The sequence below is a fragment of the Podarcis bocagei genome (genome assembly GCF_964188305.1).
Source record: "Podarcis bocagei genome assembly, chromosome: 6".
Classification (NCBI taxonomy): Eukaryota; Metazoa; Chordata; class Lepidosauria; order Squamata; family Lacertidae; genus Podarcis; species Podarcis bocagei.
In genome coordinates, this window is record NC_138130.1 from 53,712,785 (window position 1) to 53,738,600 (window position 25,816).

Sequence of the window (25,816 nt, forward strand, 5' to 3'; positions counted from 1 at the left end):
ATTCCGGAAGTCCGTTAGTCTAAAACATTCAGAAACCAAGGCACAGCTCCTGCAGCCAATTAGAAGCTCCTGCAGCCAATCAGAAGCCACATCGGGATGTTCGGGTTCCAAAGAACATTTGAAAACCGGAACAATCACTTCCGGGTTTGCGGTGCTTGGGAGCCAAAATGTTCAACTCGCAAGGCGTTCGACTTTTGAGGTATGACTGTACATGTAGCTTGAGTGAACCTTAGTGTTCATGTGAAACAGGACTCAGGCTGAAGCCATATACAGATTTACATGAAAACAAGTTGCTTTAAGCTTGCATGATTTCCTTCCACATAAACATGTACAGCATTTCACCACAGCAGTAGTTTTAGAATTTGCTCAGTTTGCAAGAACAAAAATAGTCTATCACCCTTAATCTTTTAAAGTTAGTCTAACCATCTACTTCAGACTGCAGCAGAATCCATTTGCATCTACTGCAAACATTTCCATTAACAGATACTTAAATAAAACTAAATACATCCCGTCCCCCCATGTATGATTTCTCACTCTGACTAGGAATGAATGAAACCAAATTCCAGAGAAAACATGGACAGGAAAGTTAATATGAATGTTCAACTTTTTATTCCAAGCACTGCATCATATTGCTATTCTTAGCAAGCATAAAAGCACTCACAAATGACAAAAACCTTTCAAGAATTTTTATCATTGGAACCCCTCTTTCAAGTTTTTTTAAGCACTCTTAAGTAGAAAGGAAGTGTAACCATCTGTAATGTTTGCATGACATATTAAAACCCCATGAGACTTTTAAATTAACTTTGCCTGTGTTTTATGTAGAGAAAAGTAGCAGTTTTAGATTCTAAACTTTGTTTTCAAACCAGTTTATATAACTGCCCATTGAAGACTTGCCTTAAAACTCTGGCACCTTGCCATTTGCACGTAGCTGAAAAAGCTTGGATTTTCTAATTTTGCATTTAATTGGTACAGGAAGATAACATAACATGAAGGAATGAATGAATGAAGACAGAATGCATTAGTTTCACAAAATTCTGTGGGACTACATGGAGCAAATTAGTTTGTGAAGCAGACACCCTTTATTTAAAGCAGCCTTTGTCTGCCAGATACAGACTTCCAGGACAACTTAAGTGTGTAAAGGACTACTGAAATAATACACATTTGCAACCAGGTGAGATTTCCACATCCGCAGACTCTAAAGAGCCTACTGCACAGTCAACTTTTTGCTTAGAATGCTTGGCGTCCATTTCACATGATGTGGCTTTTGCAAGTATTCTTTGGACAACTCTTGCATTCTGCAGGCAAGGCATTCATTGAAGTTCAGCACTTTAGTAGTGGCTTTACATTTTATTTTCATTTTCAGTTAATTCAGAGATGGAAGTTTCATCAGATTTAAGACGCTTAGGAGGTGGTGGATTTTGCAAAGGGTCTTCAGGTGGTGATGGCCTCTCTGAAATAATTAAGAAAATCATTATTTTTAGGTTTCAGGTTTTCAGAAGGTTAAAACTACTGGGACAACAAGACAGTGGGTAAGATTCAACATAGCGTATATTTGGTGCCCACTTGCACTATGTTGCTTCTCCTTCCGATCCGGAGTGTTTGGGGGACACTTGGTGCAGGTTTTGGGAGGGTGAAGCAGGGAGTAGAGAAACATGAAGTCCCGTTGTGCACGTGGATTTCTGCTGCGCAAGCAGGCAAACATTGCTCTTCCACAGTAATATCACACATTCCCAATTTATGAAAATGAGCAGGGTATATTTACTGTGCCGCCCATGCCAACCCCCAGTGCAATCATGAATTGTGGAGGCAAATACAGTTAGAGCAACACTCATTCGACACTTTTTGAAAAGCTATCAGCAGTAAGATATTTTACCATGTTGAACCGTTGCCGTGGAAGCAGTTGTAGAGATGGGATCGGAAGGCGATGAGTCTTGAGTGTCTGCATTTAGAGGGATTAAGGCAACTCTCCTAAAAGCAATTAAATATTTAAAAACTGAGAACGCTTGACATCTTGACACCCTTACACACATGCAGAGTTTTCCAGACTCCCACTTTCCTCATGCTATGTCTCTAACTGTCTTTCTCTGGCTCCTTCCAACCCTCCTTTCCTTTGACTCCATGGCTAGAGCTCAGTCCCGTTAAGAGAGTCTACACTTAAATATGTTTACCCATCTCTGCATTTCTTCCTTTGACTTTTCCCTGTGTCTGTTTAAGATTGTAAGACTCCTGGGATAGGGACCTCTCATACCTGTTCTTTATAAAGCACCATGTACATAGATGGTACTACAAATATAATGAAGTCTGAGCAGAAGCTTCATTGAGGACCAGGCAATGCTTCCTGGCACTACATCTGCCAGAATTTCCTTTGTAAGGCTGTTTCATACCTACCAGAAGAGCCTGGTTGCATTACGCTCACCTTGGTGCCTTGCTCCATGCTTGTAAGGTATTAAGGGTAACCCTCCTGGGTTGGTTTGCTTTTGAGCTTGATGGCTGCATAGGTTTCTTCTCTTCCAAAGAGGGCACTGGGGGTTTTCTGACAGCAATAGGTGTTGAGGGCAACTCTTTGCTGTTTATCGGAGTCTTGCATTGCACAGCTGGGCTGCTTGGATCCGTGGTCTTATTAGGAGGAGTGCCATCCGCTGGTTTTGGAACTGGGGAGGTAACACTGGACGACTGGCCCTTTTTCATTTTTTTCTCAGCTGTGCTGGGGGTCCCGGCACTTACAGCTGGCTTCTCTTTCAGTGGTATTCCAAGCTCATCTTCTTCAAAAGTCACAAAAGAACAATATCCATCCGTAGAAGAAATAGCAAGAAAGGATCCATCACTAGACCTGGTGTTTGTTTAGGGAATTAAAAAGAAGTTTAAGTGCCTCAGTTGCATTTCAGTATTGGAAATATGAACATAAAGCATGTTTGGAGTGTAAATGACTTACATTTGACTTTGTGGAAATAACTTCTTCAGAAGCCCTGCTCTGGCTACCCCCACCAACAACATGGGATGGGCAGCTAACAGAGCCTTTTGGGAAGTGGCACCTCTGTTATGGAACAGCCTTACAGTGGGGGTTTGCCCAACACCCTCTTTGAGGCCTTTTCAGGGACAGGTGAAGACTTTCAAATTGAGAACCACTGTCCTAAGTCTTATGGTCCACTCCTTAGTTTTGACACTTGCATTTTAATTGTTTTTTTGTTTTCAATTGTTTTATTTGTATCTTGATTATTTTGCATGGTATTTTAAATGTTGTATTTGTTTTGTGAACTGCCTAGAGAACTTATGATATGGATTAGCCATATAAATCTGGTAGATAAAAGAAAAACAAATATGTGAATATAAATGCAGTGCATGAGCTGGAGCCAGAGTTCACTGATCTCACCCATAGCAGTTTTGGTTATGACAATGAGACATTTTGGAGCTTCAGGTAATCACAGAGGTTATTGTTGCCAATGCCCATGCCATAAATGACAAATCCCCAAATGCTACAAGCAGTCTGAAGTCCTGGGTTTGTATGAAAGGAAACAATTACCTATATGGAAAGGAAACAATTTCCTGTTGTTAAAGTTTAGATGGGCCATGCTACTTCTGAACAAAGGAACAGTTTTTGGAACAGTGCCAAAAGTTATTTTAGTGACCATGCCCAGAATGATGAGAAATAGAAGGCTTGCAGTAATACCGTATTTTTTGCACCATAGCACTCACTTTTTTCCTCCTAGAAAGTAAGGGGAAATGTCTGTGTGTGTTATGGAGGGAATGCCTACGGGTGGCATGCCTACGGATTTTCCTCCTCTAAAAACTACGTGCGTGTTATGGTCGGGTGCGTGTTATAGAGCGAAAAATACGGTATTTAAAATCAAGTTCACCATAGTTCCATAACGACATGACTTACTATACACAGGAAAGTTCAGATGTGTGAAAAAGTAACATTTTCTGTTTTACAGTAACATTCTGCCTTACTAAAGTTAAATCAATGCTCTGACAAGACTCCATATTTGTTGCTCCTCTGGAAGAAAAATATTTACAAGGTGCTTGGTGGTGCTGAGAATGGAAGCTAAGATTAAAGAATCTTTACCATGTGATCAGTATATCAAAAATATTCAAGTCAGTTGTGACAAGCAATCACAAGTGTCCTGCATGCTCTGAAGGAAGGCAGAAGGCCAGGGACTGCAGGCCAGGAAGCACATATGCCATCAACCCCCAGTTTGCATTAATGGACTCTTCAGTCTTTATTTTTGTATGTTTTAGTTTTTTAATTGTATATTGCCTTGGGTGCAGAAAGGCAGCATATAAATCTAATAAATAAACAAATTACCTACCACGAAATGTCACTAATAGTGTGGTAATGTATATTAGATACATAACCAAAAGGAAAGGATTGCTCTGTGTCATAGAAGAGCACAGAATCTTCTGAAGCAACAGCAAAAACCATCCGATAGGGTAGATTTATCAGACCAGTTTTCTTGGAAGCGTCTTCTAAAATGTGAAGAGAGTTTCAAATTAAATACCATTTGCCATTTTAGACCCTCAGCCTTCCACAACCATATCCTCTCCTGCAATTTAGGAGGATGAAGGACAATGAGGATCTCTCTCTTTAATTCTATTGTAGCAATGGAAAATAAGAATGTTGCTTTTTAACAATGCATTCTGCACATATGTAAGAATATTTACAACACATTCCCAAATGAATGCTACACAGCACTGATAAAACACACATTTAAAGGATGCCTGCAGTTTGTTCCTTGCACTTTCAGAATGGAGCACATGGGTTGGGAGAAAAGATCTGGCCCCTAGCTGCTCTTATGCATACTTTTGGAAAAGTAATTGTTCAACATTTTCCCTCTCATTTTCTGAAAGTTGAAACAACTGCTAGAAGTGAATAACTTTTCTAACTCTTAAGGTTTAATTTGCAACCAAGGCACTGTTAAGAAAACAGTATGTTGCGGTGATATGGACAAGGTGCAAAGGTCCTATCCTCGTGCAATTCAGTTTGAGGGACCTGGTATCTTTTATGAGGACATTCACCTGTTAACAAATACTAAAATGTTATTATCCTGTACAAAAATATTCTAACAGCATGTAAAAAAGAAATTGAATCCTTACAAGAATAAGCAAACAGCATTTGTGATGCAATGCAACCCCAAATAACCATTAGAAAGCTAAGATGTTGAACAGTATACCCTTTAACACAGCCAGATTTAATATATTTCAAAATATCTACAATATATTCTCGAATGGATTTACAATACCTTTGTTAAGTGCAGACCTGAGCTCAAAGTAGATGGGGCAGCAACGAACAGCTAAGGTTGCCTTTCCGGGACAAGGTAAATGAGCTATAGGCCTAATAAGAAGAGGATTATTTTTAGGAAATGGCATTTGCCATATGAGTTTAAAATATGAATGAATATACATCCAGTAAGACCTTACCTTTTCAGATTTTTTCTGGAAAAAACGTAAGTAGTGTTTGTTACATTTTCTCCTGATTCCACACAGCCTGCTGAGAAAGTTAAAGTAGTGCCATCATGTTAGTTTTGCACATAATCTTTAAGGCTATTACTTAACTAAAAAATCCCCAAACACTAACATAAACCAAACTTTAGGTTCTCTCCTATTGTTACTAAGCTTTCCAACAACTCACAGTGTGACTTCAACCTACAGGAATGCAGTTAGGGGCTCAGTATTAATGCCAAATGTGTGTTGCATATCATCAACTTGTAATCAATTTGCATTTTTTCTTTGGCTGCAAATGTACATGGTCTGTCTCCCCAAGTTTCTAGGGAGTAAGTACAGTGTACATTTTGAAGTATTCATCTTCTGCTTACACTCAGCCTACATTTCTAATGCAAAATCAGTAACAGGACAGTGCGTACTTGCACACAGACTTGTATGCAAACAGTATTAATTATGTGGGATATGTTAGTTAAATGTGGGTCACTAATGAAGCTGATTTCAGAGTGCTATTTGTATTGGCACCATCCAGGGGGCCCGGCCTAATTTTGGACATGGTACTCTCATCCCAATACTGCAAAATTAGGAATGCCTCAAGTCAAATGAAACTGTCATCTTATAGAGGGCAATCTTGCAAAAATATTTGAAAAAATACAAGCAGCTTGTTTCGAAATGTTAGAAATGGAGCATAAGGTGGAAAAAGGAATGCAAACGATAAAAGCTGCAGTGAGACTTGCTTCTGAACAAATAGTCACTTTCATTTTATATTACATTTCTGTAAACATTAAACTCAGTGTTTCATAACAAAGACATAATAAATACAAATACACCACTACATTGTTATCTATAGCATCGTCCTATCAAATATAATTGATATCAGCTTCATAAGATACATAATAAAAAGCAGCTCAATATCAGAATAACTCTGTTACTCTTTTCCTATTGGTAAGACACATCATTTAGGAGAGGCACCCCCAAACTCGGTCCTCCAGCTGTTTTTGGACTACAACTCCCATCATCCCTAGCTAACAGGACCGGTGGTCAGGGATAATGGGAATTGTAGCAAGCAGTGAATGGAGACTTAAACAGTAGGGGAATGTGGCATTGGTACAAACATATGACAGGTTGTAATATGGATACCTGAAGAAAGAAGGGAAAACATGCAGCTGCACATACTGAATTACTTTTCCTTTAGTTCATTCCTAGTGTTTTCAAGGCAGAAATATTTTATTGGGTTGAAAAGCTTGCCACCATTTTTGGTTTATTATTTTTATAGGGGGTATTTGATTTAAATCCATTGATTTCAACTGATCTATTCCAAGTGTGACTAATGCTGGCCATCATCTTTATTTATTATTATTTTATTTATACCGTAATGGAAATATTACAAAATTCCTGGAGGTGAGAGAAGGCACGTGTTTGGTAATAAATTCTAATACACACAAGCGGTTTTTCACCAAATGCTGAAAACACCACACGCCATTCTTTGCTGCAGGGCTGGATGAAGGAAATGAAATATCTGCACTTACCAGGAACAAGAAGCAGAGAGCCATCAGGTGTAAAAGTAAGCCTCCGAAAGAATGACTTCATGCTGTCATCATGAAACATTCGATAGCTTTTCACCTGAAGAATTTGACAACAATTAAACTTGACAACGGCTACTTACTCCGTTACTGTACAACTAAGAGCATGCATCCACTCTGTGTCCTTTTAATGGAAAGGCTAGAGCACTCTACAGCTAAGGAGTGTCTCCCTATTTCCTTTAGATACAGTGGTACCTCAGGTTAAGAACTTAATTCATTCCGGAGGTCCGTTCTTAACCTGAAACTGTTCTTAACCTGAAGCACCACTTTAGCTAATGGGGCCTCATGCTGCTGCTGCGCCACCGGCGCCTGATTTCTGTTCTCATCCTGAAGCAAAGTTCTTAACCTGAAGCACTATTTCTGGGTTAGCGGAGTCTGTAACCTGAAGCGTATGTAACCTGAAGCATATGTAACCCGAGGTACCACTGTACAGTGGAACCTCAGTTTTGGAATGTCTCGGCTGCCAAACATTTCAGCAGCCAAACGCCGAAAACCCGGAAGTGAATACTTCTGTGCCTCGGAAGTTGAACGGCTTCCAAGGCGCGTTTCTCATTTTTCTCAATGGAATTTGCCAATAGCCCTTTGATCCTTGGTTTTCAAACGTTTCAGAAGTTGAATGGTTTTCCGGAACAGATTACGTTCGAAAACCGAGGTTCCACTGTACATCCATTCAGTTTTTATAGATGTATCCAACAGTCACACTGAACCACTTCACAGAGTTCAAGGGATTGTGATTCTATAAATACTCCCATGTGCCTTGGAACTATAATGGTGAAGATGAAGTACACTTTATTTGCATAGCCATGGAAAACTAACTAGGCCTTACATTTACGTAATCCTGATCTAGATTCATTTATTAGTAAGGGCTGCTTCACACATTACAGTTTTCCAACATGAAGCTATCCTTGTGTAGAAAGCGGTTCACCACAATGTGAGAAGTGTTGGCGCAAAAGGCTTTTCATGTACAAGTACAGTGGTACCTCAGGTTACATACACTTTGGGTTACATACGCTTCAGGTTACAGACTCCGCTAACCCAGAAATAGTGCTTCAGGTTAAGAACTTTGCTTCAGGATGAGAACAGAAATCGTGCTCCGGTGGCGCGGCAACAGCAGGAGGCCCCATTAGCTAAAGTGGTGCTTCAGGTTAAGAACAGTTTCAGGTTAGGAACGGACCTCCGGAACGAATTAAGTACTTAACCCGAGGTACCACTGTATACTGATATTCTCTCTCCCTTTCTCTCTCTCTCTCTCTCTCTCTCTAGGTTTGAAGCAACCCTGAAAGATGTACCATAGATTTCCCTTCATTAATAAATACCTGTCCTGCACCTTCCTTTGAGTAATGCTTTGGGGTGGGGAGGAATGAAGGAACAATAGTTGGATGGGTCAGAATAAGAAAGGAAGTGCAACAGAAATAGTTCATATTTGCAGCATGCAAAGAGGAATAGGATCAATGTTTGCCTTCTCACTTCCTCTCCCTTTCCAGTTTGCAGGGGGGGAGAAGGGTTAAGAAAACAGAATGAAGCACAGACAGACAGAATTTGCCCTGTTGTTCTGGTATTTGTATTTCCAGTGATAAGATAATGTTTATACCAATAACTTCTTTACAGGTTGTAAACCACTTTGAGGTTTTCTGCAATCAAGTAGCATATAAATTTTAGGAAGTAATAAAATAAAAATAAATAATAACTTCTTTAGACGTGTAACCAGAGAAGAGATTCCCTCAACCCACCAAGAATTATGTTTTGAAACATCAGTTGTTTAAAAAAACAAAAAATTCTAACCTCTCCTTCAGATCCTCTGCCCGACGGCATTTTGGTAACGTTAAATGCCACTCTCTTAGTCTGCGTATTATACACTCTCAAAACCCTACATAAAAAGGAAAGCTGTTAATTACAAACAAAACACCCACCCTCTTTTATGTTCTGTATGATTAATATATATATATATGTTAAAGGGTAGCAAGAAGAAGACACTATAGCACTGGTCTTATTCTGAACAGTGGAAACAAGGCGATCCTACAGGACTAAGGGAAATAGGCATTTTAAAGCAACCAAATTCATTCCATTCAGGAAAGCTAGCATTTAAATAATGAACTATTCTAAACACTATAGGAAACAAAATATAAAAAGTAAAAGACATCCATGGAAATTTCTCTTCCCCAGCATTAATGACTTACCTATCACAACTAAGAGTTGCAATATACTGTCCTGCAGGGTCCCAGGTTACTCCTTGAACGTAACTTTTGTGTTCATTAAAAATAGAAACCTTTTGCCCTGGAAGTAATATTAACAGTGAATTGCTTTTTAAATGAGATGTCATATGATAACTAATGCAGAAATAATTTGGATCAATCATTCTCTTTGGTGTGGCTTGTACACAATGCTAAACCATTGTTTTACATGGAGGAGCTTCCATGAGCCCAAATGAAGTAGAAACTCAAATTATGGCTACCTCTGAAATATTGTTTGCTTGGAAAACTGACACACACACAAATCAGAATAGACACTGATCTAATTTTAAAGGACTTTTAATAGGCCGTATTCCTTCCTCATAACAAGGCATTCCACCTACAAATCTGTTTGAACCCCACAGTTTTACAAAAACAGCATTATTTTCTATCTAGTAGACAACTACCATGGTCATTATTTATCAACATGCTTAATCTTTATTGTGCTTATCCTAAAAGCCAACCTTCAGTAGACAACCCTAAAGTAGTGTGAGACCATAGACCTGTTGAAGGCCACAGAGAATACAATAGTGCTGGATTACCTTAATAATGAATCAAACCATTCTTTTCATACTGGACAGGAATGTTAATAGCAGTTTGCCAAGATTTTCAGAGCATATTTCCCAGGTAAAGGGACCCCTGACCGTTAGGTCCAGTCGTGAATGACTCTGGGGTTGCAGCGCTCATCTCGCTTTACTGGCCAACAGAGCCAGCGTACAGCTTCCGGGTCATGTGGCCAGCATGACTAAGCCGCTTCTGGTGAACCAGAGCAGCACACGGAAAGGTAGTTTACCTTCCTGCCAGAGCAGTACCTATTTATCTACTTGCACTTTGACGTGCTTTCGAACTGCTAGGTTGGCAGGAGCAGGGACTGAGCAATGGGAGCTCACCCCGTCGTGGGGATTCGAACTGCCGACCTTCTGATCGGCAAGCCCTAGGCTCTGTGGTTTAGATCACAGCGCCACCCGCGTCCCAGGTACAGCAGTCCTAAAGTCTAAAACTGGGAAAAACTCAAGAAGAAAGGATAGGTTCACATAAAAACAAAATCATAGCAATTACCTTTACTGACATCCCACATTATAGCTGTGTTGTCAACTGATGCAGATGCCATGAAGTTTCCATCAGGGGTCCAGCAAATATCATACACATCTTCCAAATGACCTCTGGAATTAAGCACATACACAGAGGGCAACAAAGTTATGGGCAACATACACTCACTTTTCTTTTACCCCTATATTGCATGGAGGGTGACATAAAATGATGCATGTCCCATTTCCCATCTTCTCCCAGCATTGCACTTCACAGCACCAAACTCTGTTCTGGAGGGTCCACCAACCCTCAGTGTGTGAGAGACAGAGGGAGGAGCAGAAGAGCAAGCAGAAGTGAAGAAACAGACACAGAAACTGGTAATCTTAATACATCTCTATCATCTATCTCTTTCATTCATTCATTTTCCATAAACTTACCAAACAGTTATGAATTAGAAACACAGAAAAGAAAGAAACTATATAAGATACAAGTATGCTGACTCCATGTATTTTTTATTTTTGGGTTACTTTTTGGAATCTAGAAAGTCCTGAAGATAAACCACAAAGCTATAGCCTAAAAATTAAAGGTTGCAGCTATAATAAACTATTTTTTAAAAAATGATGTGTGATATCGCCAGCAGCTGCTATTAAAACTGAATAGATCACTCAGTGAAACTTAACCAAAAGCAACAAATCATACCTTAAAGTTTTAATTACTGTCCAGTTCTCCTTGTTTAGTTGGTTATCATCATCACCATCCTGAAATACTGTTGGCTCTTGCTCTTTGTTATCATTCAACTTCCACAACAAAATCGCAGCATCTGTGAAAATTAATCTCAATGAGAACATTTTTCACAACTTCATTCTCCCCGTCATTTTATCACGACAGTGCAGTATTATATAGTACACACTAGTAGCCGTGATTAGGCTGCAAACCTGGGAGTAAGCGCCAATGAACACAACAGGGGTTACTTCTGAGTAGATATGCTTGGATTTCACTGGACAATATACAAAACATTTGTTTTTGTGTTCATTAAATTAATTAATTAATTAATTATCAGGTCTTCACCCTACCTGTCCTCCCAAAGAAGCCTAAGATGGCAAGCATCAAAGTGGTAGAACAAGGTTATTAAATTTTTAAAAATGTATTCAAAACATTTAAAAACATCTGAAAATGTACAAAAGCATAAGGACATTTTTACCCCAAGCAGCAGAGCTAAAAAAAATTATAGCCAAATATTTTTGTGCTTCTGGACAAGGTGTTTGGTCTAAGATTGGGTAAACTGCCATTTCACACGAGTGAGTCAACTTATTATTGGTGCTTTTTTTTCCATTTCAGTGAAATAGTTTTGAGGATTTCAGTGCAATAATCACTGTGTTTCACCTGCCCAGTCTTCAAAACATTTTACATAATAGATGATTATATTTTTGGAAAAACTATGCACAACATTGTCAAAGAGGTTATAAATAATGTGGACAGTCTAAAATCTGATGAAAGTCATTTAAAAACCAGTGGTGTAGCGTGGGTTGTCAGCACCCGGAGCAAGGCAAGTAATTTGCGCCCCCTAACCCATGGATTTGCGCCCCTAACCCTAACCCCCAGATGTTGCGCCCGGTGCGGCCGGCCCCCCCTGCACCCCCCATGCTACGCCACTGTTAAAAACTGAGCAAGATTTTTTTTGAGCTATACTGGAACAGATCAAAAACATGCAAGAATGTTTAAGAGGAGGTTGTGAATATTACTTTAGTTTATTGGTGTGTGTAGTGTTGTATTGTTGAACGAGGACCTGGGAGAGCAGGGTTCAAACCCCCTTGAGTCAGTCATCGTATCTTAGCCTGACCTACTTCACAGGGTGGTTGTGAGGATAAAATGGGGAGAGAACTATGAACACCAGCTTGAGCTCCTTGGAAGAAAGGTGGGATACAAATGTAATAAGACTTTTAAAAATTTCAACAATGTAAAGGATATAATTTGTATTACTGTAATACCCATTCTGTCTATATGATTCAGTACATTTGTTCTGTTAATGAAAACAGTATTTTTATTTTTATTTTTAAAAATTATCTAAGGTTCAGAATATCCACTTATCCATCTAATTTTGTGTTAATGGGTTATCTGAGGTGCTATTGTATGTGGTCCTTTGTAACAGAATATATAGTATTAAATTAGATACATTATATTATTACAAATTACAAAATAATCAATTAAATGGGAAGAGTTCAGTATTGATTTAATACATACCATCTCCACCAGATGCTAGAATCTCACCACTGGGAGCAAAACGCACAACATTCACAGCTTTGGTATGGCGAGCTAAATTGGACAAGAATTCCACAATTGCTTTCCCATCTGGTCCCTTTTCTACTTTCCATATCTAGTTATGAAATATTATAGTCAGAGACAGTAAACAATCATATCCCAAAACCTCATGAAATTTCATGAACATGAATTTCACTGATTTTTGAGAGACATACATACTCATCATAAAAGAGAACATAAATGTCAAGATAACTAAAAAGATACTTAACTTTTGACAACTCATTTTATAATACAAACAGTCCTCTTTCAAACCCGAACCTCATATATAATATCCATTGACACATTTATAGTGATCTCATATAATTTAGCTACAATTATTTTCATACCTGTAAAATTAAACACAACATACTACAAAGAAACTTTATAATATTTATTTTCATTCATTCATTCCTTTTCTATACCACCCTTCATCCAAAGATTACAGGACAGTTTACAATATAAAAACACAAAAATATATACCGTAATGACAAACAAAAACAATACTCTCCCCCCCTTTAAAAGGCCATAGATTGTTTAATTAATAATAATAATAATAATAAAGACTCTCCTCCCTGAAAGAGAGGGGAGGGGTTGTGGTCGGGAGCCGGAGCTCCGCCTAGCAGGGGGCGTAGCCCCCTGCCTCCAGCTCACCTGGCTGGCGCTCACGCCCCCTCTGTGGGCCACCCAACCAGGTGCCGCTGAGGGGGCGTGTTCAGCAGCTTTTTGCTGCAGCGACAGCCTTTCCCCGGCCTCATTCTCCGTCGTCGCCTCCTCGGGAAGTCACCCACCCTCCACTCCCTTTTAGTCAGGGCTTAGGTTTTTGGCCTTGCTATGGACCTTAGGTTGGTCGCCCCGTTGCCTGGGGGGCCTGGTAGGAGTTTTTCCACTTGGCACTAGGCTATTTGGTTTTTTCGCCTACCTCGTAGCAATCGTCACAACTTTTTTGTGGTATTGGCGGATAGGTTAGGCATTGGAATAATGTGTTGTGGTGTGTCGAAGTGCTAGGTGTGGCCATCGCCTATGCCTTCAATTTTTTAGGGGTATTCCGTTAAAGGAATCTGGGGGTCGTGTATCCGTCCGATGCCTGCTTGGCGGGAGGCCTTGGCACGACCCTCGGTGACAACAGGGGTGAGCCTAGAGTCGGATCAGCATCGACAGGCTCCACCTACTGGTTGAATAACCCATCATCCAATGCCTAAGCCAATACCTTTTCCATTGCTGTAACCAATAAAGTTGTGGCCTTTTCTTGCCCATTAACCATATATCACGTGTCCTTGTGTCTTTATTTCACCACACGGGGGTCGGGTCCTCGAACCACAATTTTTATTTATACCACGCCCTCCCCAGCCAAGGCCGGGCTCAGAGCGGCTTACAAGCAATTAATTAGCCAATTTAGTTACTCAAAAAGCTTTGTCGGACAGCACAATAAGGATGCAATGGAGGCAGCAAAGAGTGGCTTCCTTGCCGCCTTCATGGCTACTACTTAGGCTCACTGATGAGCCCTAACCAGTGTTCAACTGGAGTTCTCCTCTCCTCTCCCTCAATTAAAACAAACAACAACAAAACTGCCACACAAATGTTAAAAAATTAAACAGTTAAAACAATTGTAGCATTAGCCCTGTCTCTGTGTTGTAGCCAGGAGATGTAGATCAAGATTTGTTTACAGAAATAAGGAGTTACTCTGCTCTTGCCCCCTACAAACATAAATGTTTCTCTCTTGTTACATTTGTACAAATATAGAAGATTTAGCAGTATCCCATAGATTAATGTTTGTGACTCACACGAACAGCAGTGTCCACTCCAGCAGAAGCCAATCTATTGATTTTTCCATCAGTGCCATGTTGAAAGTCTAAGCTGTACACTGGTTCTTTATTGTGCCATGCAATTTCACAAGTGAATACTTTCATCCTTTTCAAAGCAAACACAGACATTTTGACTTTCACAGCAATGAAACTCAAAAGTGATGCACTGTTCCATGTGATAATGAACTGAGCAGTTTTCACAGGCACAGGAATACAATTTTTCATAGTAGTAATATATTATTTTATCTTATATTGTTTAATTCAGTTGTAAGTTATTGTAGCACGTTGCACAAGATGCATTTTTAAAAATACAGTGATTATAGACATGGATTGTCACTCCTGTTCTTTCCTTCCCATATACTATTAAGGCAGTTGCTCTCCCCAGGGAGGCTCACCTGGTGCCTGTTACATACCTTTAGGTGCTGGGCAAAATCATTCCTCTTCGCCCAGGCCTTTGGCTAATTGAACAAACATTGGCCTTTTAAACTGGAGGTGGGGTGGGTGGGTGGCATTGTTTTTGCTTGTGCTTGTGCTTGTTATGTATCCCTGTGTTTTTATATTGTAAACTGCCCTCTGATGCCCTTTGGTATAGAAAATTGAATAATAATAGCTGGAAAAGTAAAGAAAATAAGTGGGACAAAGAAAATAACTACTTCCCATGGAGCTTCACTGATGAGCAGCAAAACAAGGTATTTGTTTCCAAAGGCATAAAGTTTGTGTGTGTTTGTTAAGGAGAGCACTCCTTACTGCTAATGGGTTAAGCATCCAAGCTCTTTCTGTGAGAGTGGAGATTAATAATAATAATAATAATGCCAGCACTTTCCCAGTGATGTACTTCAAAGCACATCACAAACATCATCTGACCTCAATACATTATAATCCTGGAAAGCAGGCAAGTGCATGTCTCATAGACAGTTGCTGCGGGCGGCAGGGCTCGTTGATGACCCGCAGCCTTGCTAGAACTGCCCTCACCTTTTCATGGCTGGGCTGATTTCAGCCCATTCTCTCCACACTAGCACTTCCTGGACCACATAACTCAATGGCATCCACCTCCCCCTGCAGTGTAGGCACCCTCCCCTGACCCATAACGCCAGGTGACGTTGCATCACCTGCGCAGACACCTTGACATGCACGCCCGTGTTTATGATATACCGCAGGGAAGGGGTGAGCATCACTCAAGGGACCTGGAGGACCCTAGTTATCGCCCTACACGCCAAACGCCTTTGCTTCCGTAGATACTCTCGGAGGGGGGAGGGAAGCAGATGGTTCCCCCTCGGAAGCAGGAGGAGAGAGGGGCCCCGCTGCCCGTTTCCGTACAGCTTCCACCCAAGAGTCTCCCCTCCCCTCCCCTTCCTGGCTCTTTCCTCACGTACCTGCAAGAAGGAGCGGGAGAGCCACCCCGGACTGCGCGGGCAGAAAGTTCGTCAGAAACTCAAACCCCGGTTCCCGGTTCCCGCGCTCGCGCCTGCGTACTCGAGGCTCTAAGGTTCTGGAAGGAGGAGCCGGGGGGGAAAAGGCGCCACCTCTGAGGAAAGCGCCGCCCCCGCTTCTCCCTTACGGCTCCTTTCCTTGCTTGCTCCCCGCCCGTTGTTTCTTGTTCCCTTTTGGCAGGGGCTTTGCAGGATTGCAAGAGGGTTTTTGTCCGGGAAAAGCCTCTTTGCTCTCATTTAAAGTGCTCATTTAAATTTAAAGTCTCATTTAAAGTGTGCATGCACAGGAAAGCTCATAGCAATAACAAACTTAGTTGGTCTCCAAGGTGCTGCTGGAAGGATTTTTTAAATTTTGTTTCGACTACGGCAGACCAACACGGCTACCTACCTGTAACTTGAAAGTGCTGCTGTGATTGGCAAAAGGGTTCCTTTGAGCGACAGTCGCTCTCTAAAAAGATAGGGCGAAACATAGGTCGCAAGGCGAGTTAACTATGCGCTGCGTCTCCATGTCAGCTTAAGACACCTAGAAGAGATCCTAAAAATCTACCTGTTCAAAGCTTAAGTCTGGCGAAAGCTGCAATGCTTTTAGACGGGCCAAATGGAACAATATCTATTATTATTGATGCAACCCCCCCAACAGATATTTTATATAGTTTTTACCTCTTGCCTTCAGTTCGTTTTATTTTTATTGCTATGGCTAGTGGCTGAGGCAAATATTTTTCTGATTGTCTGGCAATGGGCGTGGCCAAGGGTGGAGGGAGTTGCAACTGCCCCCCATCAATAAAAATCAACAAGAATACATAGCTAAGGTTCTGCCCCCCATAACAAAAGGCCTGCCCCCCCCAACAAAAATCCTGGCTAAGCCCATGAGTCTGGCCACCGACATTTCAAGGATCTCACAATGCTTATCCCTACCTACTATTAGCCCAAGCTAATATATCTGAATGGAATGTCATAGTTCAGACTTTGGTCACTGAATAGGGAGTTTTATTGGGCTGTTCCACATCTCGAGCGCTACTTCCAGATGGCCTGTTCATTGTGCGTGCATCCCAATTTGTTTGCAGGTAGATCGAGACATAAGCTATATACAGAAAACTTATTTTGATTTGATTACAAGTAGATGGAAGCTGTATGCCGGCTCCCTTGGCCAATAAAGCAAGATGAGCGCCGCAACCCCAGAGTCGGTCATGACTGGACCTAATGGTCAGGGGTCCCTTTACCTTTAGATAAGTCAAAACTGACGTTATGCCACCTCTCACTGCATCTCCCTGTCACTATACTTCTTGCTAGGGGTGCCAAACCCCACCCCACATAACCAGTCACAAGATGCCCCTCACACACACTATTTGAATGGCAATAGACGAAGAAATTGAGGGGATGCTCATCAAATTTGCAGATGACAGCAAACTGGGAGGGTAGCTAATGCCACCGAAGACAGAATCAGGATTCAAAATGACAAGATTGGAGAAATAGGCCGAAACCAACAAAATGAATTTCAGCAGGGACAAATGTAAGGTTCTGCACTTAGGAAGAACCAGCTGCACAAATATAAGATGGGGGACACCTGGCTTACTAGCAGCACATGGGGAAAGGATCCAGGTGTCTTCTTAGTGAGCCACAAACATAACATGAGTCAACAGTGTGATGCAGCAGCATAAAAAGCTAATGCTATTCTAGGCTGCATCAACAGAAGTACAGTATAGTGTCCAGATTAAGGGAAGTTATAGTACCACACTGTTTTTCCTTGTTCAAACTGCACCTGGAGTACTGTGTCCAATTCTGGGTTTCATTAATATATGGAAAAGCTTGCTGATCAACTGCAAATCACCCAGAGATGTACCAGTAAATCTCATTCTATCATCTAGCAGCCCTGATGTAATGGATGGGGAGGCATAGGAAGTTAACTTGTAATGACAGCTCCTTATTTCTTCTCTCTGGTGGGGCAGTTTTCAACTTGTCAAGAACTGTAACCCTTCCCCACCCCAACTTAATAGTTTACAGTGAGAAAGATAAGAGACTTCTCCATCTGTCCAAAGCCCGCTGTTAGACTTGCCTCTATTGTAGTCTAAGCAATAGCCAACTCCTATTCCCCAAACCAAGATTACCCTCAACAATAGATCAGTTGGTAGAGCATGAGACTCCTAATCTCAGGGTTGTGTGTTTGAGCCCCATTTCTGGGCAGATTCCTGAATTGCAGGGGGTTGGACTAGATGACCCTTGTGGTCCCTTTCCAAGTCTACAATTCAATAATTTAAAATCAAAGGAACTGAGAGTCCTAAAAACCTCTCTTAGGAATCAAAGAAAAGGACATATAATGTGTAAGTATAGTTTTCACACACACACTTTTAAATCAGATGCATATATCAGAAAGGAATTGGATGTGAATTTGACATCAGTCCAAACACCCAGGTTTCCACATGTAGTTCGGCTAGAAGGCTAAAATTCATGTGAATTGAAGTGCTCCACATGCCTAAGAGAACATGAGTTCCTCAGGATTAGCCCTATAAACTATAGACAGAATGCTGTTGAAATATCAACTGAGTTTCATCATAAGTTCTTGATAAGGTGCGAGGGTCTGCTATCCCATGAGGTAAAGCCACAAGTCCTGACATTTAAACACAAATTACTGGATTGCACCTCAAGTTAACTTGCTGGATTATGGAGATAAATATTTAGTTTGCTAAGATGAGAAACAAGTACACAATTTAAAGTACTTATGTGGGAGTAAGGCCCAATGAATTTAGTAGGACTTACCAACGAGTAGGCATGATTAGGACTGTGCTGTAAATGCTCATAATTAGAAGGAAACAAAAAAAACCAGGTTTTGTTTTAATAGGGAACAATTTACCCGGATACAGAATTCTTCTTGTCACTCAGAACACCATTATGTGCCCCCCCACATTTAGTCCAAAATATACATCTTTTGATTAACTTCATGGAAATAAAAAATTATTTACATTTATTCACTTTTCTTCAAAGTATTAATGTACAGTATAAATTTAAATAATATTCTCCATAGAGTCACATTTTTTTCAACCCAGACTGTACAATTCATTCAGAGAATAATGAAAAACAAATACATAATTAAAGAAAAAAGTATGTAAAAATTGCTCCTTAGAACCATGTGGCCATATTTTGAAAAATTGTTATCTTTTACTTAAACAAAACAGTATAATTTGAAAGAATTTGTTTGCAATATCCTTAACTAGCATATACACTATAAGGTTGAAATATCAATAACCACTCATTGGAAAAATGTTGCTTTCAAGAAAATGAAAAAGGTACATAATATCTATGGTTATTTTTTGACAACTTTATCAAAATTAAGAACATGAGTTGATATTTGTTTTAGAAACATACTGTGACATAATTGTTTTACAATACTTTTAATCAGCTTATAATACATAATCGTGTATCAAAGTTTAGAAATACTCACAGGCCTCTATAAAATACTAGTAATTTGGGGGGAAATGCTACTTGCTTATCTTCTGGGGCTAATAGCTGTTGCAGGGAAAGGGTGATTTTTGTCACAAACCACAGTATGGAAGGAAAATGTTACCCTCACCCCCACCCCAGAAGCTGCAGTTCCAATAAAAAGCAGCCCCCTTTGCAGCAGAAGCCTAAAAGGAAACCGGACCAGTTTTCATGTGTACTATGGCACTAAAATGAACAGTCTTTACAGGTTGGAAACGTGACAATAAGGTATGTTGAGACTGCAGGGGAAACAAAATTAAGTAGTGCTTTCACGCAATTGCTCCAGAACTTGCCCTAGAATTTCATCGACTATGCCAATGTCAGGATTGATTTGATGCACATTAAGTTCAGGCATTATTGTTCCTAGTAACTGTCCCACGTTAACTCGCAGGGATCGCAGCTTCACGCTAAGAAAGAGAAGATTGAGAACATCAGTTAAAATTACAGGTATGGTGAAGATAAGTTCAGTACTTTAAATCAGAGGTCAGCAAACTTTTTCAGCAGGGGGCCAGTCCACTGTCCCTCAGCCCTTGTGGAGGACCGGACTATATATATATATATATATATATATATATATATATATATATATATATATATATATATATATATATTGGGGGGAATGAACAAATTCCTATGCCCCACAAATAACCCAGAGATGCATTTTAAATAAAAGGGCACATTCTACTCATGTAAAAACACACTGATTCCCGGACCGTCAGCGGGCTGCATTTAGAAGGTGACTGGGCTGGATCCGGCCCCCAGGCCTTAGTTTGCCTACCCATGCTTTAAATCATCATTTGCTCAACTGTTCATTCATTCCTTTCCCATTTCTATCGCTATTTTATAGTCTGTTACAAATTTGACATATTGTTTTAAAGAATACATTAAACGACACTTTAAACCAATTAAACTGAAATGTTACATAGAATAGAGATGTTATATTGAAGCTCACCTTGTCTATTAATTTTGTTTATTTAACATAGAAAACATCTGAAAATAAGTTTCACCAGAAATGGTAAACAGTGTTTATGTAAAACTGTTTTTGGTATTGTATAGATCCTTTTCCTACATACTTGCTACAGCTACAAACAACAAGAAAAGGTTCGTATGATTACACCAGCAATCACATGCTACACTAGGACATTCATTCATTCAAAAGTAGGATTAATATCATGCTTCACCATCGAAACCTTTAAGTGGTTTATGTGGCATGTAGTATTTGGGTGGAATGAATTAGGTAATTTAGATCAGTGGTTTGGATGGTGTAACACGATACAGTGGTACCTTGGTTTGCAACTGTTTTGGATTACAACCATTTTGGATTACAACCACATCAAACTCTGAAGTGTGTCCCTTTTTTTTGGATCACAACCCATTTTTGGGGATTACAACCCATATTTTTTTTGAGGCCCCATTGGCGAAAGCGCGCTTTGGGTTACAACCTGCCTTGGTTTACAACCGGACCTCCGGAACGGATTATGGCTGTAAACCAAGGTATCACTGTATAAACAGCATTATGGAGAAGCCTGAGTTTCCTTAGAACAGGGATAGCCAATGCACATCCCTGCCCCAAATGTTATCATCATCTTTGACCACTGGCCATGGTGGCTGTGGCTGATGGGAGTCCAACAACATCTCGATGGCACCACAAGGGCCAGTCCTATCTAAGAAGATTGCCATCAGTTCCTCAAAGAGAAGAAAAGTAAAAGAGCTTCTTCACAATTATCTTATTCCTCAGCATTGCACAGCAACATGAGAATGTTGGGTGTGTTCTAGGTTGCAGTCTTCACTGACATGGCAAGGTGGGTGACGAGACCCAAAACCTGGTAAATGCCCTGCTTGAACTGAGTGTGTGCTTCATGCTTAGGAATTCTCTGCAATATGGATTCTTGGTAGACATTCATGTGCAAAGGTTTCCTGAAGGTAGGTTTGAAAATAGATGAAAGTGTAAGTTTAGAGCCTTTCCATGCTTTTTCATGCACAAATCGGGCTTCTTAGTAGGAATATATACCTTTCTCCATTAGTTTTTAACTCTGCAAGTTCTGCTTTCAGCTGCTCACATTGCAAGCCCAGCTGAGTTTTTTCCATTTCCAGGAGTTCAATCTGAAAGTAAATCAAAGCTTTATATACCTGCATTTTTGAAAATGAAAAACAAAAGTGAAATACTTGTTACAGTATACAGTAGTACCTTGGTTCCTGAATGGCTTGGCTGTCAAACAAATCGGCTCCTGAACGCCGCAAACCCGGAAGTGAGTGTTCCGGTTTGCAAATGTTTTTCGGAAGCCTGATATGTCTGATTTACTTACAATATTTTGGTTTGCACAAATCTGAACTAAACACTATTTTTCTATAATAGGTCTTCTCTTTCCACCAAATCTGGCTACCTCAAGTCAAAGGATGTTCTCACTGGCTAATTTCTCAGTTCCAAAGAACTTTTGTTTTTATTTAAGTCTCACTGATTTCAAAGGCACTTGAATTCTATAGGAAATGCATGCTCTAATTCTGAAAGACCCTTTTATATACAGTGGTTCCCCGCAAGACGAATGCCTCGCAAGACGGAAAACTCGCTAGACGAAAGAGTTTTCCGTTTTGGAGGTGCTTCGCAAAACGAATTTCCTATGGGCTTGCTTCGCAAGACGACAATGTCTTGCGAGTTCCTGCTGGTTTTTTTCCCTTTCCCCACCTTTTTCTAAGCCGCTAAGCCGCTTATCAGCTGATCCGATCAGCAGATAAGCCGCTAAAATCCGCTAAAGCCGCTAATAGCGCTAATCCGCTAATCCGTCAATGGGCTTGCTTTGCAAGACGAAAAAACCGCTAGACGAAGAGAATCACAGAACGGATTCTTTTCGTCTTGCGAGGCGCCACTGTACATTCCATTAAAATTAAGTTAAGGTAATGGATTTAAGGTTAAGTGTGAGACTGAAACCCAAAACAAGTAAATCTAAATATCAACCCAGCCTTTCTATGTACTGAATTATGAAACTTACCTCATTTTTATATTGGTCTCTTTCAATGCTGCAATTGTCCAGCTGTCTGAAAACATCACCCAGTTGCACAGCCATGTCATCTGCTTCACTTTTATTCTCAATATTTTTACATTTACGACATTCAGATTTTAAGTTCTGCAGAGTATCACACTGTTGTTTCAGTGTTCTCATCTCTTTCAATGCCTGTTCATACAGAATGAATATCTCTTCTTTACTTTTTTCTTTAACTTTTTTGAGTTCTGCATCTGATATTATACTTTTTGTTTCTGTAGACTGAGGACATATTCCCTTTTGCACATGCTTGCCATTTGTATCCATTAGTTTTTGCTTTAACAGTGTTAATTCTTTAACCAATGTATCACATTGCTGTTGATATTTTTCTTTTTCACTGTTGGATGAAAGCAGTTGAAGGCTTAATTCATTTATCTTAATGTCTGCATTCACAATATCAGCCTCCGAAACATGAAGATGTTCTGTAAGTGTTATTTCATGTTCTGATCTGGACAGCTGATTATCTGCATTGCCCTCAGCTTCTTCCTTTTTTACTACAAGTTCCTCTGTTTCAGTTTGTGTTGCTGCAGTTCCTTTTGAACCATTTGTTTCTGAACAAGCATCTCTGTTCATAGAAATTTCTCCCTCAATATTACTGAAATCAACATCAGCCCCACCTTCAACTTTTACTATTGTGATGTCACATTCCAGAGCGTCAGGTTTTGGAGTACTGTTCTCTTCCAAAATGATAACATCATCATCATCTTGCTTCTTTTTCTCAAATGCTTGGCTAGTCACTTTTGTGATCTTAAAAGGTAGTGGCGCATCAGCATTAGAAAGTTTTCGTTTAAGGCTAAAGAAACAAAAGCAAAGTAACAGAAATCATATTAGCAGTTTTTTTCTTTAAAGGCTAAGCTCCAGAAAATGTTAATTTAAAAAAACAGCACAAGCAAATGGGGAAAGTAGGTGGAAATATTCTTGCATTTTATTTACTGACCTATTTTCAGGATCAGAATGAGGCGATGATACTGATGTGCTGTTTGATTTGTTTTGAGGTCTCGTAAGCGACACGTTTGAAGCTTCTGCATGAAACATTGGAATAGTTTCACTCAATAATGGAGGTGCACTGGACAAGGCAGCCGTTGTTTGTAAATACATTTCGTTATAAATCTGTAGAAACAGCATTATGTCATTACAATTAGAGAAGAAAACATCATTCACTTCCATCACTGCGACTTTTCCCTTGAGCTCTCTGCAGTCACCACAAAATGACAACATATATGGCTGGATGGGCTGCGGGAAAAGCCTTGGCAGCTCAGTTACAGGTTTTAGCCATATCGCTCTACCTCGAAATTTGACTACTGAGTAAATTAGATTAAACCAGAATATGTAAACAGTCATCAAATATACGTACGCACAGAAACAGGAAGATTCAGGACACATAAAAGGAAGTGCAGTGGTACCTCGGGTTCCATACGCTTCAGGTTACATACGCTTCAGGTTACAGACTCCACTAACCCAGAAACAGTACCTCGGGTTAAGTACTTTGCTTCAGGGTGAGAACAGAAATCATGCTCCGGCGGCACAGCAGCAGGAGGAGGCCCCATTAGCTCAAGTGGTGCTTCAGGTTAAGAACAGTTTCAGGTTAGGAACGGACCTCCAGAACAAAGTAAGTACTTAACCCGAGGTACCACTGTACTTTTTTTTTACACGCAGCACATAGTTAAACTACAAAACTCTCTCCCACAGAAGGCAGTGCTGGCCACCAATCTAGATGGCATTGATCGCAATCAATCATCTCCACTGCTGTAACCTCTTTCCATGGTTCAAGTGTTACGATTATTCAGCATCCTCAAAGTGGAGAAGATATGGAGATTGATGACAGCAGCATTTGTATCCAGCAGTGGAGCCAGGAAATAGTGAATTGCCTCCTCAACTTTTACACTACTCTTTCTGCAATTGGTAAAGTGGCAAGTTTGCCAACTGTCAATCCATGGTACACTGATCATAATCCTGCCTTCACCCCTAGGAAAGTTTATATCCTTGGCTAAATTCTGACCTGGAGAGAATGTATATTCAAGACAAGACACACAAAAATGGAGGAAGAAGCTAAAGTATCCTTTGCTGCTTTCCATGCAAAAAATGAACCTGGTACAGTATAGGAAAACTTGCATGTAATTTAGCATTGCTTCCACAAACAAAGAAATAAACATGTCAAGATAATCGGTCACCTACCTGCTGGCTAAGCTCTATCCTTTTCTTTAATTTCTCCCTGTCTCTGCATTGAGAAGAAAAAGTATCATGGTTTATGCTCAGTATATATGTATATGCTATCTAATATTAACTTGTTGTTTAACATGACCTTTTGCATCAATAACTTATGTTATAGCCCTCCTGTATTGAAATGGGTTAGTGTGTCTTGCTGTTGGTGGTTTGAGCCCATCAAGGGACAGCTGTGGGCAGCATCCCTGCATTGTAGGGGGCTGGACTAGATGACCCTCAAGGTCCCTTCCAACTCCACAATTCTATGATTCTATGTAGCTCACTATAACTTCTAATGGTGAGAGCACACAACCATTAGTGAAAAGGACAAAGTTCACTTTTGTATTGTCAAATGAAGGTATGTTTTGGACTAGTGAATTCTTTTGTGGATTTCTTGACTTAAATAGCAAAAACGTATTCGAAACATAATGGGTTTGCTAGAAGTAAGCATATTACCCATTTAAAACTCTACAGAATAAACTTCCTAGTGCCTGTCTTCAAAATTGTTTGATGGAACACATAAAAAAGCCAACATTTCAACTTCCCGTTTTTATTTAATGCTCACCTTTTCTTAAACTTTTTCTCATATGGAATTAATAAATCATCATCTTCAGGTTCTTCATCCACATTGCAATTTCTAATTTTAAGAAAGGAATATATATTTTTTTAATCCAGCTAGCAAATGCAATCTGAGAAAAAACGAATTGCCGAATTTCTCCTATTTTACCTGAACTGAGGATCAGGGTTGTATGAACAATACCACTTCTCTGGCAATTTATCCATTCCATCTGGAAGCTTCCTCCATTTTAGACATGAATCACACTGAACCCAGGTTTGATCAGGGCGCTTCCTGTAACAGAGTGTAAGTGGCATTAAAACTAAGCAAATATAATTTAAACCAAGCACAGAGTATGACTGAGTTTTATGTTTTTAGAAAAACTTACTGGGAATCTTCAACCATCTCTTCTTGAGGATAATCCAGTTTCTTTGCTTGCATCTCATTCCAGTAATCATTTAGCTTCTCACCAAGTGCTTGCATTGTACGCCTAATAAGCAAGAAATACAAAGTTGTGTCTCAACAAAACACATTCTGTATAATATGAAACATGCATTGACAGCTGCTACAGAAAGCAAGTACTACTGGGAAAGAACAATGAGCACAAATACCACTTATGCAATTAAGGAAAACATACTAGAAATGTGCTAATGCGTAATCTATTTATTCCTTCCAAATCGTGAACTCCTAACAAGTTACAGTAGGATTCTGCATTTGGTTCAGATTCCAGACATGTCTAC

The 25,816-nt window shown here is 40.0% G+C and overlaps 2 protein-coding genes across 3 annotated transcripts in view; both read right to left on the reverse strand.

The window, feature by feature from the left end:
* Positions 1 to 586: 586 nt before the first annotated feature.
* CHAF1B (chromatin assembly factor 1 subunit B) lies at positions 587 to 15,876 on the reverse strand. 2 transcript variants are annotated; one of them, XM_081198766.1, is made up of 14 exons: positions 15,750 to 15,876; positions 14,356 to 14,482; positions 12,518 to 12,650; positions 10,976 to 11,096; positions 10,307 to 10,410; positions 9,197 to 9,293; positions 8,802 to 8,886; positions 6,966 to 7,059; positions 5,416 to 5,485; positions 5,238 to 5,329; positions 4,308 to 4,464; positions 2,417 to 2,830; positions 1,874 to 1,968; positions 587 to 1,450 (listed from the first exon to the last, which is right to left on the reverse strand). In XM_081198766.1, the coding sequence occupies exons 2-14, from the start codon at positions 14,479 to 14,481 to the stop codon at positions 1,341 to 1,343; spliced, it is 1,698 nt and encodes a 565-aa protein (XP_081054892.1). In that variant the 5' UTR covers position 14,482; positions 15,750 to 15,876; the 3' UTR covers positions 587 to 1,340. The 2 variants fall into 2 exon arrangements, with proteins under 2 accessions (XP_081054892.1, XP_081054893.1); XM_081198767.1 differs by lacking the exon at positions 15,750 to 15,876 and adding an exon at positions 14,790 to 14,942.
* Positions 15,877 to 18,742: 2,866 nt separating this feature from the next.
* The window catches only part of MORC3 (MORC family CW-type zinc finger 3), a 29,329-nt gene continuing 22,255 nt past the window's right edge, over positions 18,743 to 25,816 (reverse strand). Inside the window, exons 10-17 of the mRNA XM_081198748.1 lie at positions 25,465 to 25,566; positions 25,248 to 25,370; positions 25,086 to 25,157; positions 24,494 to 24,536; positions 23,256 to 23,428; positions 22,268 to 23,111; positions 21,292 to 21,383; positions 18,743 to 19,687 (exon numbers count right to left, since the gene is read on the reverse strand). Of these exons, the coding sequence (XP_081054874.1) occupies positions 19,537 to 19,687; positions 21,292 to 21,383; positions 22,268 to 23,111; positions 23,256 to 23,428; positions 24,494 to 24,536; positions 25,086 to 25,157; positions 25,248 to 25,370; positions 25,465 to 25,566 (1,600 nt within the window). The 3' untranslated portion in view covers positions 18,743 to 19,536. The remainder of the gene's footprint in view (positions 19,688 to 21,291; positions 21,384 to 22,267; positions 23,112 to 23,255; positions 23,429 to 24,493; positions 24,537 to 25,085; positions 25,158 to 25,247; positions 25,371 to 25,464; positions 25,567 to 25,816) is intronic.